General features: G+C 39.6%; 1 protein-coding gene across 1 annotated transcript; it reads right to left on the minus strand.

Moving 5' to 3' along the window:
* Positions 1-14,796: 14,796 nt before the first annotated feature.
* LOC110544466 (putative vomeronasal receptor-like protein 4) lies at positions 14,797-15,720 on the minus strand. Its single transcript, XM_021630435.2, has one exon. The coding sequence runs from the start codon at positions 15,694-15,696 to the stop codon at positions 14,797-14,799; it is 900 nt and encodes a 299-aa protein (XP_021486110.2). The 5' UTR covers positions 15,697-15,720.
* Positions 15,721-20,649: the final 4,929 nt, after the last annotated feature.

Genomic DNA, 20,649 nt, shown 5'->3' on the forward strand with positions numbered 1-20,649 from the left:
CCGCCACAGATTACATCTTGGGTTCTGGGGCCCAGAGCCCCAACCTCAGACCTACAAAAGACCAGGAAGCCTGAGATCAACCCCCAGATACTGCTCCAAGGGGCAACCAGTTATCCCTAACCACGGGAAACACAGGTTACAGCAGCTGATCACTAAATTTACAGCAAGAAACCCAGAAGGAGGGCAGCTGTCTCCAGGAATTCTGCCGGTGATAGGAGAGCCCTCTTGACTAATCAGGACCACAGTTACCACCCAGGTCTCTAGGCCTGAGGTGAGCTGTAGCAACTCCTGAAAAACACCAGACATCCAGGGACTATACCCAAAAAGCTGGGAAGGCTTCCTTGAGAAAAAAACCATCTTCCTGCCAAAGGGATTCTCTCCACTACAGGAGTCCAGGAACAACCAGAAACTAAATTCAAACACCTAAGATAGCCCAATGGGTAGAGGACAGCGTAAAAGTCCAACCAACAAAAGCCAGATAATTATGGCATCTCCAGAACTCAGTTATCCAGGGGCAAATAGCCCTAGACACCCCAGCATAAATGAAATTCAAGGAGATGACCTAACATCTATGCTCAAGAAGATGATAACAAGGAAACAAATAAAATACGAGAAGAAATAGAAAAAGCTGCAGCCAAACAGCTGCAGTGGCCTTTAAAGAGGAAATGCTTAAATCACTGAATGAAATAAAAGAAACAGTGGATTGTTCAAACAAACAGCTGAAGAAATTGACAGAAAAACATGAAAATACAGTCAGACAGGGGAAGGAAACCAACAAAATAGCTCAAGACCTGAAGATAGAATTGGAAAAATTAAAAAAAAAACACAAATGGAAGAAATTGTGGAGAGAAAGAACTTAGGAAAGAAAGCAGGAACTACAGAGGTTAGCATAACCAATAGGCTACAAGAAATGGAAGAAAGAATCTCAGGTGTGGAAGATACAATGGAAGAAATAGATGTATCTGTCAAAGAAAATGTTAAATCTAAAAAATTCCTGACATAGACCGTCCAAGAAATTCAAGACAACATAAAAAGACAAAACCTAAGAATAATAGGAATAGAGGAAAAAGAAGATTCCCTGCACCAAGGCCCAGAAAATATTTTCAACAAAATCATTGAAGAAAATTTCCCCACCTTAAAGGAGAGGCCAATAAGAATGCAAGAGGCCTATAGAACACCCAATAAATTACACCAGAAAAGAAAATCGTCCTGCCACATAATAATAAAAACTGTAAGTATACAGAACAAAGAAAAAATACTAAAAGCTGCAGGAGAAAAAGGCCAAGTAACATATAATGGCAAACCCATTAGAATCACACCTGACTTTTCAACAGAGACTATGAAAGGCAGAAGGGCCTGGACAGATATCATGCAGACCCTAAGAGAACACAGATGTCAGCCCAGGCTACTATACCCTGCAAAAATCTCAGTCCTCATAGACAGAGAAAACAAGATATTCAATGACAAAAACAAATTTCAACAATACCTACAAACAAATCAGGCATTAGAGAAGACACTGGAAGGGAAAATACAACCCAAGAAAGCTAGCTACATTCAAGAAAACACAGGAAATAAATAACCCCACTACAGCAAAACAAAAAGAAACCAAGCACACAACCTTATGACCACAGCCAACATCAAATTCAAGGGATCTAACAGCCACTGGTCATTACTCTCTCTCAATATCAATGGACTTAATTCTCCAATAAAAAGACACAGACTAACAGAATGGATGTGTAAACAAAACCCAGCAATCTGTTGTATACAAGAAACACACCTAAGTCACAAAGATAGACATTACCTGAGGGTAAAGGGATGGAAGACGGCTTTTCAAGCAAATGGACCCAAGAAGCAAGCAGGAGTAGCCATTCGAATATCTGATAAAATAGTCTTTCAACCAAAATTAATCAAAAGAGATGGGGAAGGTCACTTCATACTCAGCAAGGGAAAATTCTACAAAGAAGACATCACAACCCTGAACATCAATGCCCCAAATACATGGGCACCCACATTTGTGAAAGAAACATTGATAAAACTTAAACGACATATAGATTCCCACACACTAATAGTGGGAGACTTCAACACCCCACTCTCAACAAAGGACAGGTCAACAAAACAGAAATTAAACAAAGAAACAATATCTCTAACAGAGGTCATGAATCAAATGGACCTAACAGACATTTACAGAACCTTACACCCAAACACAAAAGTATTTACCTTCTTCTCAGCACCTCATGGAACCTTCTCCAAAATAGACCACATAGTTGGTCACAAAGCAAGCCTCAACAAATACAGGAAGATTGAAATAATCCCCTGTATCCTGTCTGATCACCAGGAATAAAGCTGGACCTCAGTAACAACAGAAATAGCAAAAAGCCTACACATACATGGAAAATGAGCAACTTGCTACTAAAAGACAGCTGGGTCAGGAAAGAAATAAAGAAAGAAATTAAAATCTTCCTAGAACTCAATGAAAATGAAGACACAACATACCCAAACTTGTGGGACACAATGAAAGCAGTGCTAAGAGGAAAGTTCATAGCACTAAGTGCCTTCAAGAAGAAATTTGAGACAGCACATTCAAGCAACTTAATGGCTCACTTAAAAACCCTAGAAAAAGAAGAAGCAGACACACCAAGAAGGAGCAGACGGCTGGAAATAATCAAATTCAGGGATGAAATCAATCAATTAGAAACAAATAAAACAATTCAAAGAATCAATGAAACCAAGAGCTGGTTCTTTGACAAAATCAACAAGATAGACAAACCATTAGCCAAGCTAACTAAAAGGCAGTGAGACACCATCCAAATCAACAAAATCAGAAATGAAAAGGGGGACATAACTACAGACACTGAGGACTTACTTCAAAAGTCTATACGGAACAAAATTTGAAAATTTAAATGAAATGGACAATTTTCTTGATCGATTCTACTTACCAAAGTTAAATCAGGACCAGGTAAATCAATTAAATAGTCCTATATCCCCCAAGGAAATAGAAGCAGTCATCAAAAGTCTCCCATCCAAAAAAAGCCCAGGACCAGATGGCTTCAGCGCAGAATTCTACCAGATATACAAAAAAGAGCTAACTCAAATTCTCTTCAAACTATTCCACAAAATCGAAACAGAAGCAACATTACCAAACTCATTTTATGAAGCCACAGTCACCTTGGTACCTAAACCTCACAAAGACCCAATCAAAAAAGAAAACTTCAGGCCAATCTCCCTTACGAACATTTATGCAAAAATACTCAACCAAATACTTGCAAACCGAATACAAGAACACATCAAAGATATCATCCACCATGACCAAGTAGGCTTCATCCCAGGTATGCAGGGGTGGTTCAATATATGGAAATCCATCAATGTGATCCACCATATTAACAAATTGAAAGAAAAAAAAATACATGATAATCTCCCTAGATGCTGAAATAGCATTTGACAAAATCCAACATCCACTCATGTTAAAAGAATTGGAGAGATCAGGGATACAAGGCACATATCTAAACATATTAAAGGCAATATACCGCAAACCTATAGCCTACATCAAACTGAACGGAGAGAAACTTAAAGCAATCCCACTGAAGTCAGGGACAAGACAAGGCTGCCCACTCTCTCCATATCTCTTCAACATAGTTCTGGAAGTCCTTGCTAGAGCAATAAGACAGTTGAAGGAGATCAAGGGGATACAAATTGGAAAGGAAGAAGTCTAATTATCACTATTTGCAGATGATATGATAGTATACGTGAGTGACCCCAAAAACTCTACCAGGGAACTCCTACAGCTGATAAACCCCTTCAGCAAAGTGGACAGATACAAAATTAACTCAAAAAAAAATCAGTAGCCCTCCTGTATACAAAAGACAAAAGGGCTGAGAAAGAAATTAGGGAAACAACACGCTTCACAATAACCACAAATGACATAAGGTACATCGGAGTAACCATAACTAAGGAAGTCAAAGACTTGTATGAAAAAAATTTCAAATCTCTGAAGAAAGAACTAGAAGAAGATATAAGAAGATGGAAAGATCTCCCATGCTCATGGCTTGGCAGGATTAACATAGTAAAAATGGCCATTTTAGCAAAAGGAATCTACAGATTCAATGCAATGCCCATCAAATTACCAACACAATTCTTTACAGACCTGGAAAGAAAAATTCTCAACTTCATATGGAATAACAAGAAACCCAGAATTGCTAAAACAATCCTCTACAATAAAAGATCTTCTGGAGGTATCTCCATCCCTGATCTTAAGCTGTACTATAGAACAACAGTTTTAAAAACTGCATGGTACTGGCATAGAAACAGAATGGTGGATCAATGGAACCGAACAGAGGACCCAGAAATAAACCCACACACTTATGGACACCTGATCTTTGACAAAGACGCCAAAACCATACAATGGAAAAAAGATAGCATCTTCAACAAATGGTGCTAGTCCAACTGGATGTCTACATGTAGAAAAATGAAAATAGATCCATACTTATCACCCTGCACAAAACTGAAGTCCAAGTGGATCAAAGACTTCAATATAAAACCAGACACATTAAATCAGCTTGAAAAAAAGTGGGGAATACCCTAGAATTCATTGGTACAGGAGAAAACTTCCTGAACAGAACACCTACAGCACAGGCTCTAAGAGCAACAATCAATAAATGGGACCTCATGAAACTGAAAAGATTCTGCAAATCAAAGGACACCGTCATCAAAACAAAGAGACCTCTTACAAATTGGGAAAGAATCTTCACCAACCCTTTATCTGACAGAGGACTCAGAACAAGTATATATAAAGAACTAAAGAAGCTGAAAAGCAGCAAACCACGTAACCCACTTAAAAAAATGGGGAACAGTGCTAAACAGAGAATTCTCTGTAGAAGAATACTGAATGGCAGAGAAGCACTTAAAGAAATGCTCAACCTCACTAGCCATTAGGGAAATGCAAATAAAAATAAGCCTGAGATTTCACCTTGAGAATGGCCAAGATCAAAAACTCAAGTGACAACACATACTGGAGAGGTTGTGGAGAAAAAGGAACCCTTCTCCACTGCTGGTGGGAATGTAAACTTGTACAACCACTCTGGAATTCAATCTGGCGTTTTCTCAGACAACTAGGAATAGTGCTTCCCCAAGATCCAGCCATACCACTCCTAGGCATATATCCAAAAGAGGCTCAAGCACACAAAAAGGAAATTTGCTCTACCATGTTTGTAGCAGCTTTATTTCTAATAGCCAGAAGCTGGAAACAACCCAGATGCCCCTCAACTGAAGAATGGATACAGAAAATATGGTACATCTACACAATGGAATATTACTCAGCAATGAAAAATAAGGAAATCATGGAATTTGCAGGTAAATGGTGGGATTTGGAAAGGATCATCCTGAGTGAGTTGTCCCAGAAGCAAAAAGACACACATGGTATATACTCACTCATATAGACATACAACATAGGACAAACCCACTAAAACCTGTGCATCTAAAGAAACTAAGCAAGAGAGAGGACCCTGACTAAAATGTCCAATCCCCATCCGGAAATGCAAAAAGAATGGACATCAGAAGAAGAAGAAAACAGGAAACAACGTAGGAAACTACCACAGAGGGCCTCTGAAAGCCTCTGCCCTACTATCAAACAGATGCTGAGCCTAATGGGCAACTGTTGGGCAGAGTGAATGGAATTTTATGTAAGAACTGGAAATAATAAGAGCTGGAGAGGACAGGGTCTCCACAAGGAGAGCAACAGAACAAGAAAATTTGAACACAGGGAACTTCCCAGAGACTCATACTCCAACCAAGGACTATTCGTGGAGATAACCTAGAACCCCTGCACAGATGTAGCCCAGGGCAGTTCAGAGTCCAATTCGGTTACATAGTCAAGTGAAGAGGGACTGCGTCTGACATGAACTGACTGGCCTGCTCTTTAGTCACCTCCTCCTGAGTGGGAGCAGCCTTACCAGGCCATAGTAGAGGACAATGCAGCAACTATTGATGTGAACTGATGGACTAAGATCAGAAAGGAGAGGAGAACCTCCCCTATCAGTGGACTTGGGGAGTGGCATGCATGCAGAGGGAGGAGGAAGGGTGGGTTTGGGAGGGGAGGAGGGAGGGGCTTATGGGGGGATGCAGAATGAATAAAGTGTAATTGATGAAAAATTAAAAAAAAAAAGGGAAAAATAATTTAAGAACCTTAAATGACTTTCAGAATTGGAGGAAATCATGGAGGTAGTCAATTTACATGGAGCACGTCTCGCCCCTGGGGGCAATGGTCTCCTGAACCTACTCAGACCTCCAACACCACCACTGCTAGTTCTAGAACTGATGCAGGAGGTTCCAAAGAGGGGGTTAAGGCTTCTCATAATATTTCCTATAAGCCCACACCTGTTTGTTTATATCCCCCATTTTTATTCATTATTAGCCAGATAGAGCCAAGTAATTGTGGTAACGATACTTGCTTTTTTGCCCAATGCTGGAATGCTAGTAAATTTACTAGCTGGTTACTCGCATGCCTCGCTGGGTGCCTGTGCCCGTTGATGCCCCTCAGGCTATGATTCTCTTCAGACAGAAAAGGGATCTTGGAATTACAGCCGCCATTGTTACTGCAATCTCATTGGTGGCTGTTGGAGCTACCACCGTGGCATTAGCCTGGAGTCATACTGTGCAGACTGCTCAGACCCTGAATAACCTTTTAGCCAATGTAGCTCAAGCCTTAGATGTACAAAAAGGAATTAATGCTCAACTAAAAGGAGGCTTGATGGTGTTCAATCAGAGGATTGACCTCGTGCAGGAGCAAATTGATACCCTATGGCAAATAGCTCAACTTGGCTGTCAATGAAAGTATGCTGGACTTTGAGTCACTAGCATACAACATGAGAATTTTCCCTGTGCTGCAAATCTGTCTAAACAATTGTCTAGCTATATTTTAGGTAATTGGACTGGAGAATTCTATACTACGATGGAGCAGCTGAGAGTGGCCATTGTTATGGTAAATTCTACCAGAGTGGACGCAGGACTAGTCACAGGATTATCATCATGGATTGCTGCAGCCATGAATCATCTGAAGGAATGGGCGGGCATGGGAGCGTTAGCAGGCCTTCTGGTGTTGGTCACCTTGGTTTGCCTGTGGTATATATGCAAGATTAGAGTCTCACAACAGTGTAATGCAGCCATGACCATTCAGGCCTTTACAGCCATTGAAGCAGGACATTCTCCCCAAGCATGGTTGGCTACCATAAAAAGCTAAAATGTTATGCTCAGGATGTGAGGCTACGCACTGCACTCAGGGTCAGCCACTTTGGACCCAGAGAAGAGCATGTCTGATTGCATGCGGGTTGATGCCCCAGGTCCCGCCTCTGAGAAAAAGGTATTGGACGGGTCTGATGCTCTTTGGGTGGATGACACCTAAATGAACATTGGTACAAAGTCCCAATTTATTTCTAATATCAGAGATCAGACCTCTACTCTTGCCTGATGCGTCTAAAATAAAAAGGGGGCACTGTAGAGAGCTGCATAATGCCGCACCTTAAAGATGGAGCTGGTTCCCGCCTTCCACCTTCCCGATGGTGAGTGCTCTCTGTCACAAACAACTCCACATTTGGCTAAGGCTGAGGAACTGGCTTGCTTCCATGTATGTGGACCTATCTGCATTGCCCACGTGGCATGCTGCGGTTGGCTACCCAGAGGCTATTTAAGCTGTGGGCTGGGTTTCCCCAGGGTCAGATGATTGTTCAAGGTTCCTGAATAAACTGCATTAAAAAAAATATATATATATATAAAATTACTGATAAACACTAAATTAGTAAATGTTATTGTACAATCCTAGCTTAAAATTCATATAAATAAATGTATACTATCAGTTAACTTGAGAAAATTAGTAAGACTAGAAGTTACAAAATATAATTTAAATGCCCCTTAATATTACTAATGTACTCCTGAAAATCAATAAATGTCTGTTCTTTGTTTTTTGTCCTCTTCAGGTGTTTTGTTATAGGGGTAGAAAACTAACAAAATTGGGAATACCTTGATGGGACCATATTTTTAGAATTATTAGCGTATACACTCAGGAGAATCCTATGTCAGATAAATAAAAATAAAATATTGCATCTGGAACTATGTTTAACATATATATGAATATACATTCATGATAAAAAGTGATGGGTTACCACAGGCTACATCTGAGTGGAGGTTCTAGGTTATATCCATACATGGTCCTTGGTTGAATGTCAGTCTCAGAAAAGACCCTGTGCCCAGATATATTTGGTCCTTGTGGAGCTCCTATCCTTTCCCCATCAGACTAACTCCCCTTCTTTCTTATGATTCCCTGTACTCTGCCAAAGGTTTGGTCATGAGTCTTTGCTTTGAAAACACTGCTAGTTAGAGTCTTTCAGATGTGCTCAGTAACCAATTGGTTTCCCAAAGTGAGGGGAACAGGGACTATTTCTAACAGGAACTCAATGACTGGCTCTTTGGTCTCCCCACCCCCGAAGGGAGGAGCAGTCCTGTTAGGCCACAGAGGAGGGCTTTGCAGCCAGTCCTGAAGATACCTGATAAAACAGGATCAGATGAATGGGGAGGAGGTCCCCCCTATCAGTGGACTTGGTAAGGGGAACGGTGGAGATGAGGGAGGGAGGGAGGGACTGGGAGGGAATGAGGGATCGGGACACGGCTGGGATACAGAGTTAATAAAATGTAACTGATAAAAAAAAAGTGATGGGTTCCATGGCGTTTTTATTTAATATATAATACCTATTGATTGACTTCACCCTATTAGCCTTTCCTGTCTCTCTCACCACCTTCTGCTAGGCCTCTTTTCTCTTTCTAATAGACCCCTACTATAACATGTATTATAATCAAAGATCATATTAAGTGATTTTTATGTGTTTTTATAAATCATTATACTGATGTCATTATGTCTACAAGCATCTGAAGTGTTTTCTTATGATAATCTATGGCTCAAAAGTAATATCAGAAGCATAGAATTCTTGAATCATGTACTACAGAAACTCCTGCTTCATTCAATCACATACTTTCAGCTCTTAGTATTAAGGAAATGAAAAAGAAACACTAACCTAGCTGGGCCTCCCATAACGTCCATGGAGAATGAGGCCCTAAGAAGTACATATAGGGAAGAAATGTCATTAGCTCATCTAGCTCTAGAAACACAATTATCGTGTCATTTGGAGAAGGCAGTGCTGACCTTGAGGTTGTTAGAAAGTGGTGCCATCAAATGAAAAGTGAACTTTCCTAATTTCAAGAAGACAGTAGAATAGGAACAGCTGTGCTCTTGGTTTCTATGTGTGAGATATTCTCCCTAGGCCATACATGTCTATGTGGATTGACTGATCCTAACTTTGTGAACAAAACAAAAGTAACAGTAATAATATTCCATTTAAAAGAAGTAGAAAGCATTTCAGTTTTCCCCAAGGTATCATTCCAGCTTCCAAAACATTCGTGGTGGCTTCCATACTTACTTGACAGTGTCTTCAGGGTCCCACCTAGAGAGTAACAGCTCTTTTGCTAAAATTAAGAAAATGTCACCTCCTCCAAACACATTTGGGCAAAGTAGTCTTTCTTGTAGAGCACACAGATGTAAAGTATTGTGAGTGTATTATTAGCAGAAATCTCGCTATGGGGTTGGAAATATAGCTCAGTTGGTAGAGTGTTTGTCTAGAAAGTATTGTGTATATGGGACACCATAAAAAAAGTAAACTTTCAAATTATAGGTACAGGTGAGGAAAGAGAAACCCGCATCGATGTCAAACACAAGACTTTCAATAAGGTCATACAAGAAAACTGCCCAAACACTCACTAATACAAATATAAGAAGCACACAAAAAGACAAGCACAGAGCAAAATTTTTATGCATCTTATATGGCTCCCTGGTTAAGAGCACTTCCTGCTCTTCCAAAGGACCTGGGTTCAATTCTCAGCACCCACATGGTAGCTCACAACTGTCTGTAATGCCCATTCCAAGGATCTGACACCTTCACACTAATGCAAATAAAATAAAGATGAATAGATAAATATTTTTTAAAAATGGAGCTATCCTTTTTAAATTATTATTATTTTTGTGTGTGTGTGGTTCTTTAAGTCTCTATTCCCCAACCCCTGAACCCTAGGTAGGAGAGAGAAGGTTACTGGAGTGAAGAGGTACAGACCCCTTGAATTCTTTCTCCTAGCTATTTAGGGTTGATTGGTTCTATTAGGGCTATACCAATCTCCATCAACAGCAAACAAAGCCAGCAGTGTCCTCCAAGCCACTGCAGCCCAAAGTGTTTTTGTCTGCTCCAAAAGCTACACCGTTCATCTCTGGTGTCTTCAAACTGCCCCTTGCCACATGCCAACATCGCATGCCACACTTTCTTTTTCTGGGCTCTCATGTTTATATCCTCAGAGCCCTAGACCATACCCCTCTCTGTACCACACAATGCAAGCATTTACCAGTTGTCAAGGTGATGCCCTGCATGAGATAATTAACAGCTGCAGACATACTAAAGCTCAACTGAATTCCTACGGTTGGAATTAAAATAAAAACATATTTACATAACATAACTGAGTTTACAAAGAAACCAAAACTTCCATTACATTAAAACACTAAGCATACAAAACAAAAAAGGAAATGGAAGGCTCTAAGAGAAAAACTGCAAATCACAAATAAAGACAACCCATCAACTGGAAAAGTGAACTTCACTAATCCCATGGAGAAGGAACAGCTGATTTCTCAAGCTGAACTTTATAAGCCAGAAGAGCCAGAAGAAATACATCCCAAGTCCAAAATTATATCCAATTTAAATAGTATACCCAGCAAAACTACTGCTATGATCGAAAGAAGAGGAACAATTTTCCACATCATTGACAGCCTAAAAAAAATATATTCAACAAACCATACCTAAGGTAACACAGAAAGCATTATTTGGGTTGGAAGAAAATAATAAGCATAGCAGAGAGGCTGTGAAAAAATATGACTTTATGTATTCAAACATAAAGTCACAGTGTAAAAAAAAAATCAACAGCATGTTGACCAAGGCTAAAACACACATTTCAGTAACAATTTAAACATGAATGGCACCAATTCTCTACTCAAAAGTTGCAGACTAACCGAATAGATCAAGAAATAAATTCTCTTTATCTTCTCCCTTCAAGAAACACATCTTATTTTTTTTTCCATTTATTTTATTTTATTTTATTTTTTTTGTCAGTTACATTTTATTAACTCTGTATCCCAGCCGTGTCCCGATCCCTCATTCCCTCCCAGTCCCTCCCTCCCTCCCTCCCTCATCTCCACCGTGCCCCTTTCCAAGTCCACTGATGGGAGGACCTCCTCCCCATTCATCTGATCCTGTTTTATCAGGTATCTTCAGGACTGGCTGCAAAGCCCTCCTCTGTGGCCTAACAGGACTGCTCCTCCCTTCGGGGGTGGGGAGACCAAAGAGCCAGTCATCGAGTTCCTGTTAGAAATTTTTAAGATAGGCACCATAGAGTAAAAGAATAGACAAAAGTGCTACAGTGGGACAAGAATGAAGGCAGATGTCCTTATTCTAATATCTGACAAAATAGACTTTGGACTAAACCAAATCAAAAGAGATAAACTTTATTCTAATCAAGGAAAGAGTTGGCCAAGAAGACATTACCACCCTAAACCAATCTGTATCAAATTCAGGGACACCTAATTTTAGAACTGGATTAAAAGACACAGATTAACATCAATCCATTGACAATAGGTGATTTCAATACCCAACAAGATGTATGTCCTAGGTGGCCTCTAAACTTCTGGAAGTGATAATTAGGATATTCATCTTTCTTCTGGAACTTGAGCTCTTGGAAAGTCTTAAAATTTCTCTCTCTCTCTCTCTCTCTCTCTCTCTCTCTCTCTCTCTCTCTCTCTGTATCCATCTATCTATCTCTATCTATCTCCCTCTCCCCCTCTTTCTCACTTCCTTACAACCCACCCTCCCACCTCGACCTCACGGGTACAGGAGACAACTTCCTGAACAGAATAGGAACAGCACAGCCTCTAAGATCAACAATCAACATATGAGGCCACATGAAACTGAAAAGCTTCAGTAAAGCGAAGGACACAGTCATCAGACTGGGAAAGGCTCTTCACCAACCCTGTATCTGACAGAGGGCAAGTGAGTCTGTGTCCAATGCAGTTTCTACTTCCCTTACTAGAGGACCCACATGAGGCCTAAGCCTACCATAAGCTAAATCTTTGTAGGGGTCCTAGTCCAGTTCCTGATGATTGTTGCTTCAGTACCAGCAAGCCCCTCTGGGCCCTGGTTAGTTGGCTATGTTCGTCTTTTTGTGAAGCTCCTGTCACCTCCAGGTCCTTTTCTCTTTCCTCCCATTTTTCCACAAGGTCCCCTACACATCACCCAATGTATGGCTGTGAGCCTATATTCTATGAAATTGGAAAAGCTAAACAAAGAGGATACATTTGTTGATAAATAGGACTTACCAAAGTTAAATTAAGGGCAGGCAAACTAAATAGCCCTGTAACCCCTAAGGAAATAGTGGCAGTTATTAAAAGTCTTTCAACCAAAAACAAAAAACAAAACAAAACAAAAAGTTTATCAATTTTGTGGAACATGGGCTTTATTTTTTATTTTTTATTTTGTTAATTTGGATATTCTCCCTTTGCCTTTTAGTTAGTTTGACTAGGGGTTTCTCTATCTTGTTTGTTTTCTCAATGAACCAGCTCTGGGCTTCATTCATTCTTTCTATTATTCTACTTGTTTCTAAATTATTGACTTCAGCCCTGAGTTTGATTATTTCTGGCCATCTATTTCTTTTGGGTGTGTTGGCTTCTTTTTATTCTAGAGCTTTAAGGTATGCTTTTAATATGCTAGCATAAGTCTTTGTGAGGTTTAGGTACCAAGGTGACTGTGGCTTCATAGAATGAATTTGGTAATATTCCTTCTGTTTCTATTTTGTGGAATAGTTTGAAGAGAATTGGTGTTAGCTCTTCTTTGAAGGTCTGGTAGAATTCTGCGCTGAAGCCATCTGGTCCTGGGATTTTTTTGGATGGGAGACTTTTGATGACCGCTTCTATTTCTTTGGGGGATATAGGTCTATTTAGTTGATTTACCTGGTCCTGGTTCAGCTTTGGTAAGTCAAATCGATCAAGAAAATTGTCCATTTCATTTAGATTTTCAAATTTTGTGCCATATAGACTTTTGAAGTAAGTCCTAATGATTGTTTGGATTTCCTCAGTATCTGTAGTTATATCCCCCTTTTCATTTCTGATTTTGTTGATTTGGTTGGTGGCTCTCTGCCTTTTAGTTAGCCTGGCTAAGGGTTTGTCGATCTTGTTGATTTTCTCAAAGAACCAGCTCTTGGTTTCATTGATTCTTTGAATTGTTTTATTTGTTTCCAATTGATTTATTTCAGCCCTGAGTTTGATTATTTCCAGCCGTCTACTCCTTCTTGGTGTGTCTGCTTCTTCTTTTTCTAGGGTTTTTAAGTGAGCCATTACGGTGCTTGAATGAGTCCCACAACAGTGTGATGCAGCCATGATCATTCAGGCCTTTACAGCCATTGAAGCAGGACATTCTCCCCAAGCATGGTTGGATACCATAAAAAGCTAAAATGATACGCTCAGGATGCGAGGCTAAGCACTGCACTCAGGGTCAGTCGCTTTGGACCCAGAGAAGAGCATGTCTGATTGCATGCGGGTTGATGCCCCAGGTCCCGCCTCTGAGAAAAAGGTATCGGACAGGTCTGATGCTCTTTGGGTGGATGACACCTAAATGAACATCTGTACAAAGTCCCAATTTTATTTCTAATATCAGAGATCAGACCTCTACTCTTGCCTGATGCATCTAAAACAAAAAGGGGGAACTGTAGAGAGCTGCGGAATGCTATGCCTTAAAGATGGAGCTGGTTTCTGCCTTCCACCTTCCCGATGGTGAGTGCTCTCTGTCATGAACAATTCCACATTTGGCTAAGGCTGAGGAACTGGCTTGCTTCCATGTATGTGGACCTATCTGCATTGCCCCCGTGGCACGCCTGGGTTGGCTACCCAGAGGCTATTTAAGCTGTGGGCTGGCTTTCCCCGGGGTCCGAGGATTGTTCAATGTTCCTGAATAAATTGCATTGAAAAAAAAATATGCTAGCATAAGAACTCTACAGTTTCTGAAAAAAGGGACTTAGTGCTATGAATTCCCCCTTAGCCCCGCTTTCATTGTGTCTCATAAGTTTGGCTATATTGTGTCTTCTTTTTCATTAAATTCTAGGAAGATTTAGTTTATTTCTTTATTTCTTCCCTGACCCAGTGGTCCTTGAGTAGAATGGTTTTTCAGTTTCCATGTGTTAATAGGCTTTCTGTTCTTCCTGTTGTTACTGAGTTCCAGATTTAATCCAAGGTGATCTGATCAAATACAAGGGGCTATTTCACTTTTCTTGAATCTATTGAGGCTTGCTTTATATTCTTCAGAACTCTGAGGTCACCTGGAATGCACACATGCATACATGCTGGCACAATATACAAATAAAAATGAATTCATTATTTTTTTTTCAATGCAGTTTATTCAGGAACCTTGAACAATCCTCGGACCCTGGGGAAAGCCAGCCCACAGCTTAAATAGCCTCTGGGTAGCCAACCCAGGCGTGCCACGTGTGCAATGCAGATAGGTCCACATACATGGAAGCAAGCCAGATCCTCGGCCTTAGCCAAATGTGGAATTGTTCGTGACAGAGAGCACTCACCATCGGGAAGGTGGAAGGCGGAAACCAGCTCCATCTTTAAGGCATAGCATTCCGCAGCTCTCTACAGTTCCCCCTTTTTGTTAAAAAAATCCTTTAAAAAATCTAGTAGCTTTTTAACTGCAAGATTTTCAGCACATTGATGATTCTCTTATCAGAACTGATATGTACCAAAGGAGTAATTGTGGGATAGGCATTCATCACAAATTTCTGAATAGTCAGGATGACTGGGTCATACATCCACACAAGGAATGAGGTAGATGACATGATGAAGTCCACCCAGTATATGACCACAAAGAAAAATACCAGCAGCAAGATGGTCTGGGTGGCCCTTTTTTCAGGGGATGCTCTCAGGTGGCTGATGCTATGAAGATGCTTGCATTGCCTCTGATGTCTGAACAAGATTATCACCATGTATGCACTTGTGGTCAGCATGACTGCTACTAGAAACACATCTCTGGAGGTTGTCACTGTTATAAACAATCCCCTGATGACATAGTTCATTTGGAAGACTACGCAGGATTCAGTCACCTTCATCTGGTTTGTGTCACTCACATTGGTAAAACCACCAACATAGAAGATCAGGTTACTATTGAAGGACAAATTCAAAGACCAAATACATAAGAAAGCGTAGATCATGTATTTTTTAAGCTCATGTTTAAACTTGGCCAACAGAGAGTTACTGGGACTGATAGTTACTGCCTGGAACACACTCAGGAGGCAGGTGATGCACATAGAGAGGCCTCTCGTTACCCTGTTTATGTAGAAAGTTGCCTTACATTTGATGTGATTCTCAATGTTCAGTAACTCAAATATGTTTGTAAGCCAAATGTCTCCTCCTGTGAGGAGCATCAGTATATGAACGAAGGTTAGTTGACAAGACATTAGGTCCATGGGCTTAGGTCTGTGACCTAGGATTGTGAAAGAATAGAAAAAAAGGAGAAACAAATTGGCTAGGACTCCAAGCCCAGTTTGAATATAAAGGACATTTTTTAATGAGGACATAGGTGAGAAGTGTATTCATCTTAAGACCACAGTGGAAGCATAGCTCTTATATCTGAAAACAAACAAACAAAGAAACAAACAAAAAAAACAGATTACTCATCAAACTTGTAATTATTTGGACAGTATGTCTGTATCATAACTCCATTTTCCCCACTAATTTTTGATTAATCCGTATTTTTAACTTTTGAAGTTCCAGACTGTCCATCATAACCTACATTTGTAGATAGCCTCCATGTGTCGCTTGTATATATAGCACATATAGATTAACAATTGCATCCACATTCATATCTATACAGAACTCAAACTTTGTGTGCCTGTATTGCACCTGCATATCAACTTTAAATAACCAATCCTATTTTATCATATGATTTCCAGCACTGTGCCGAAGGTTTGGTTATGAGTCTCAACATCTCATATGCAGCTAGGTAGAGTCTTTCAGAGGCTCTCTGTGGTAGGCTCCTTCCTGTTTCTTGTTTTCTCCTACTTCCTATGTCCATCCCATTTGTTAATATGACGACGAGAGGACAGGAGCTCCATGAGGACAAAATATATAAGGGCAAGGGAGTCCTCTATGAGACTGTTTCTCCAACCAAGAACCATGTTTGGATATAACATAGAACCCCTGCTTGGATGTACCCCAAGGTAGCTAGTATCCAAGTGGGTACCCTAGTAAGGGGAACAGGAACTATTTCTGACATAAACTCAAGGACTAGTTCCCTTACCTACACTCACCCCCAAGAAAGGAACAGCCTTGCTAGGCCACAGAGGAAGACATTGCAGCCAGTGTCCTCCTGTTATCAGTGTGCAGCTTATCAGGTACTGAAGATACCTGATAAGGTAGGGTCAGTCAGATGGAAGGGGAGGAGGACCTCTCCTAGCAGTGGACTTGGAAACGGACAGGGAGGAGATGAGGGAGGGTGGGATTGGGAGGGAATGAAGGAGGGTGTTATAGCTGGGATACAAACTAAATAACCTGTGATGAATAATAAAAAAAATAAAAAATTTAAAATCCAATCCTATTGATTTAAATTGCCTCATTTTATTGTTACCACCTAAAATAGTAGTGACGAGCAGAAAATATTAATCACATTTGTACAACTGAACAAAACTGTGTCAGTCTGAAGAAAAAAAAATCACTAAAGGAATCCAATCAGGTGAGTCAGTCTCATAGTCTATAATTTTACTATGCTGTATTTTGTAACAATGTTTTCATTCAAATTTCTAATTGAATCACAGTGATAATTCAAGATAATCTTACTATTTTATTCAGCAAAATGTTTATCTCAATTCTCTTTTTGTTTGTTTGCTTACTCTTCCACAAAATCTTATATCCTGAAGCTAAAACTGAAGACATAGATGCTTTTGGAGACATTTCTGTGTCTTTCTACACACTATTAATTGTAGAACCAATATGGTTGTAAGTGGACTTGGATGACTTCCAGTGCAGTTCTTATCCTATTTAAACCTTTTGCTCACTCAAATTCAGGATTAAAGAATTAACTTTGAGCTATTTAGACAAATGATATTGTTCTTTACTTTTGGGGGATAAAGGCCGGAAATAATTTTCTTTTTCTTAATTTTATTTGTATTCACTCTACATCCTGTTATATTCCATCTATCCTCCCTTTCCCAAACTCTCTACCTTCCTCTGAATTCTCCCATTTTCCTCAGAAAAGTGGAGCTTCCTTTCCCACGCAGCTCAGCTCATCAAGTTGCATCAGGACTAAGCATGTTCTCTTCTCCTGTGGCCTGACAAGGCAGTCCCACAAGAGGAAAGTGATCAAAAGTTTTTGATTTTAGCCATTCTGATGGGTATAAGGTGAAATCTCAGGGTTATTTTGATTTGCATCTCTCTGATGGCTATGGACTTTGAACGTCTCTTTAAGTGTTCCTCTGCCCTTCAATATTCCTCTACCGAGAATTCTCTGTTTACCTCCGTACCCCGTTTTTTAATTGGATTGCTTGATTTATTGCTTTTTAGGTTCTGTAATATATGGCTAAAATTCACTTAAAAGGGATTACATACCATGTGTGCTTCTCTGGGTCTCCGTTACCTCACTGAGGATGATCTTTCCTAGATCCATCCATTTGCCTGAAAATTTCATGATTTCTTTGTTTTAATAAGCTGAATAGTATTCCATTGTGTAAATATGCCATGGTTTCTTTATCCATTCTTCGGTTGAGGGACATCTAGGTTGCTACCAGATTCTGGCTATTCTGAATAAAGCTGCTAGGAACATACTTGAGCAAGTGTCCTTGTTGTATGTTTTAACATCTTTTGGGAATATTCCCAGGAGAGGTATAGCTGAGCCTTGAGGAAACAGTCTTTTGAGCAACCCATGTTGTTATTTTACCTAACTACCTCTTTTTGTATTTATCTTCCTCACCCTTACCTAAGAGCCCATCCAGTTTCCCATTTCCTTATCTGATCAATTGTGTACTTCTACTCACCATTATTTTCCTCAGACCTTCTGTGCTTACCTCCCTGCTTCCTGCATAAGGAGCCTTGTTATTCCATTTCCCTGAATACATCCTTGTACCCTAAATTTCTGCTCTCTATTGCTCCCACAATAACCCCTATTTTGGCAATGGTCTAATTTTGCTTTCTTAGTTTCTGTAGTTACTACAGACTACATAATCACATCTGAAGATGTGGAACTAGGATCCACAAACAAGAGAGCATATGCGATATTATGACAAGTACTATTTTCTACACATTATGACAAACATAAACTTGCTGAAGATTAACATATATTGATGCTCTTTGGGAATATCTTTTTAAGAGATTTCTCCCCATGCAGTGGAACACAATGTCCAAGTGTTATAAATCACTAGCACCCAGATATTTTTACAGTTTCACTCAACAGTCTTACCTTTGATGCTTATGTAAGTTATTTGGCCTGGTTACCTACATAAGATTATTATTGAATTAACTTAATTCAGTACTTTAAATTCAGCTCTGTGATAGAGATGTAGAAAATGGTTATACTGACTCAGATTCTTGTGAGCAATTATATTTTCAAATTCAGTTTTATAATTCCCATGTGTAGATGTATGCATGCATGCATATATAGAACTAAAGAAGAAGTTAGTGGATGAGACCATACTATAACATTTCCCTGAATACAACACCATAGATCACACATTTTATATTCACAATTTTGTGTGCCCAAAGAGTTCAGTCTAGTAGAGGAAAGGATTCATCCCAATCGCTAGAGCCAAACCTCTGAGTCTCTCGCCAGCATACATATAGATAGCCACACAGTGGTTGTCTGTTCTTTAAAAATCCCGGAGAAGGGCTGGAGAGATGGATCAGTGGTTCAGTGCAGTTTTAACTCTTGCTGAGGACATGGATTAGATTCCCAACTTCCCAACACTGATATGGTGCTTCATAACAATCTGTAACTCTAGTTCTGGGGATCCATTGCCCTCTATGTCATGGCACACTAGAGGTACAGAGACATACATGCAAGCAAAATATTCATACATGAACACTAATTAATAAATAAATGAAAGTTCCCTGAAAAAAACCTTATTCAAGTGTTGGTCTTCAAATTAAAAGATCAACAACATTATTCCAATTTTAAAACCACAAATGCACAGAACATATATGTATAATAATTTTCATGAATTATATATCTATACTTTATTAATATAGCACATGTAATATGTCATAGAATAGATCATAAGGTAAAAAAAAATAGTATTCTAATTTTTTTTTCTTTTTCCAAAGGTATATTATTCACACTTTCTACTTCTTATCTATTGCTTCCTAAATGTTTGCCTCATCCAGTAGTGACACACCTTCTAAATGATCAAGTGACATCTTTCTCTGAGGTTCACTGAAGCTGAGACTGGATGAGAAAAAAAAAAAAGAGGATAGCTGCCATGGCTACAGAGTTGTCAACATTGCATGCACTGAGCAAAACCATTGTTTATTTGAAAACAGCAACATCAACAAAAAGAAATTGCAGTGCTGGGGGTTTTTCACACTAATTTAAACTGTGATTTCAGTTGTGAGTAATAAAGTCCAAATTGTATGCATACACATCATCATAGTTGAGAGACCATCACTGTTAGATTGACCCAGACCTAAAGAGTGTGCGGGCAGCTGTCTGAAGACACCGGCAACAAGAGATGAAGAACTTGTTTTATCAGGCATCCTCAGGACTGGCTGCAAAGCCCTCCTCTGTGGCCTAACAGGACTGCTCCACCCTTCGGGGATGGGGAGGCCGAAGAGCCAGTCACTGAGTCCCTGTCAGCATGGGGAGGGGGTCCCTCCCATTAGTGGACTTGGAAAGGGGCACGGTGGAGATGAGGGAGGGAGGATGGGATTGGGAAGGGATGAGGTAAGGGGCTATAGCTGTGCTACAAAGTGAATAAACTGTAATTAATATAAAAATAAAATTTTAATTAAAAAAGAAAAAAAGACGAAGAACTGCTTTGTTCATAGCTCTAAACTTTTCTAAGAAAAAAACACTTTACCACTTCATTATCACAGTATTTGATTTTAGAACAGACTTGTCTTATAAACTATGCTGATCTTTGTCTTCTGCTTAGTAGAAATTTAGTAATCTAGAAAGCATACAATTATGCCAGAAGTATCATTTCCATTTTAAGATTTACCATATTTAGTGGGTAATGACCTAAAAGCAGTATGACTGCTCAGAGAGCATAAAGTGAGTGTGTGACTTTCAGGTGACAAGGTGCATGGTGTTGCCTGATGAACTGTCCACTGTCAGCAACAAGAATAGATCTTCAATAATCTCAGGAGATGAAGACCATAGCCACCCAATCTACTTCCATGAAACCTTTATAAAATATTTAAGGACAGCAGAAATAAATACTAATCACTTAACAATAAGGTATTAATTCATACCTATTACCTGATACTCTTAAATAACTTAAATGCACGAATTGTTCTTTGGATATTGAATTTAGTGCAGCTGTGAC

This window comes from Meriones unguiculatus, chromosome 3, assembly GCF_030254825.1.
Source record: "Meriones unguiculatus strain TT.TT164.6M chromosome 3, Bangor_MerUng_6.1, whole genome shotgun sequence".
NCBI classification, from domain to species: domain Eukaryota; kingdom Metazoa; phylum Chordata; class Mammalia; order Rodentia; family Muridae; genus Meriones; species Meriones unguiculatus.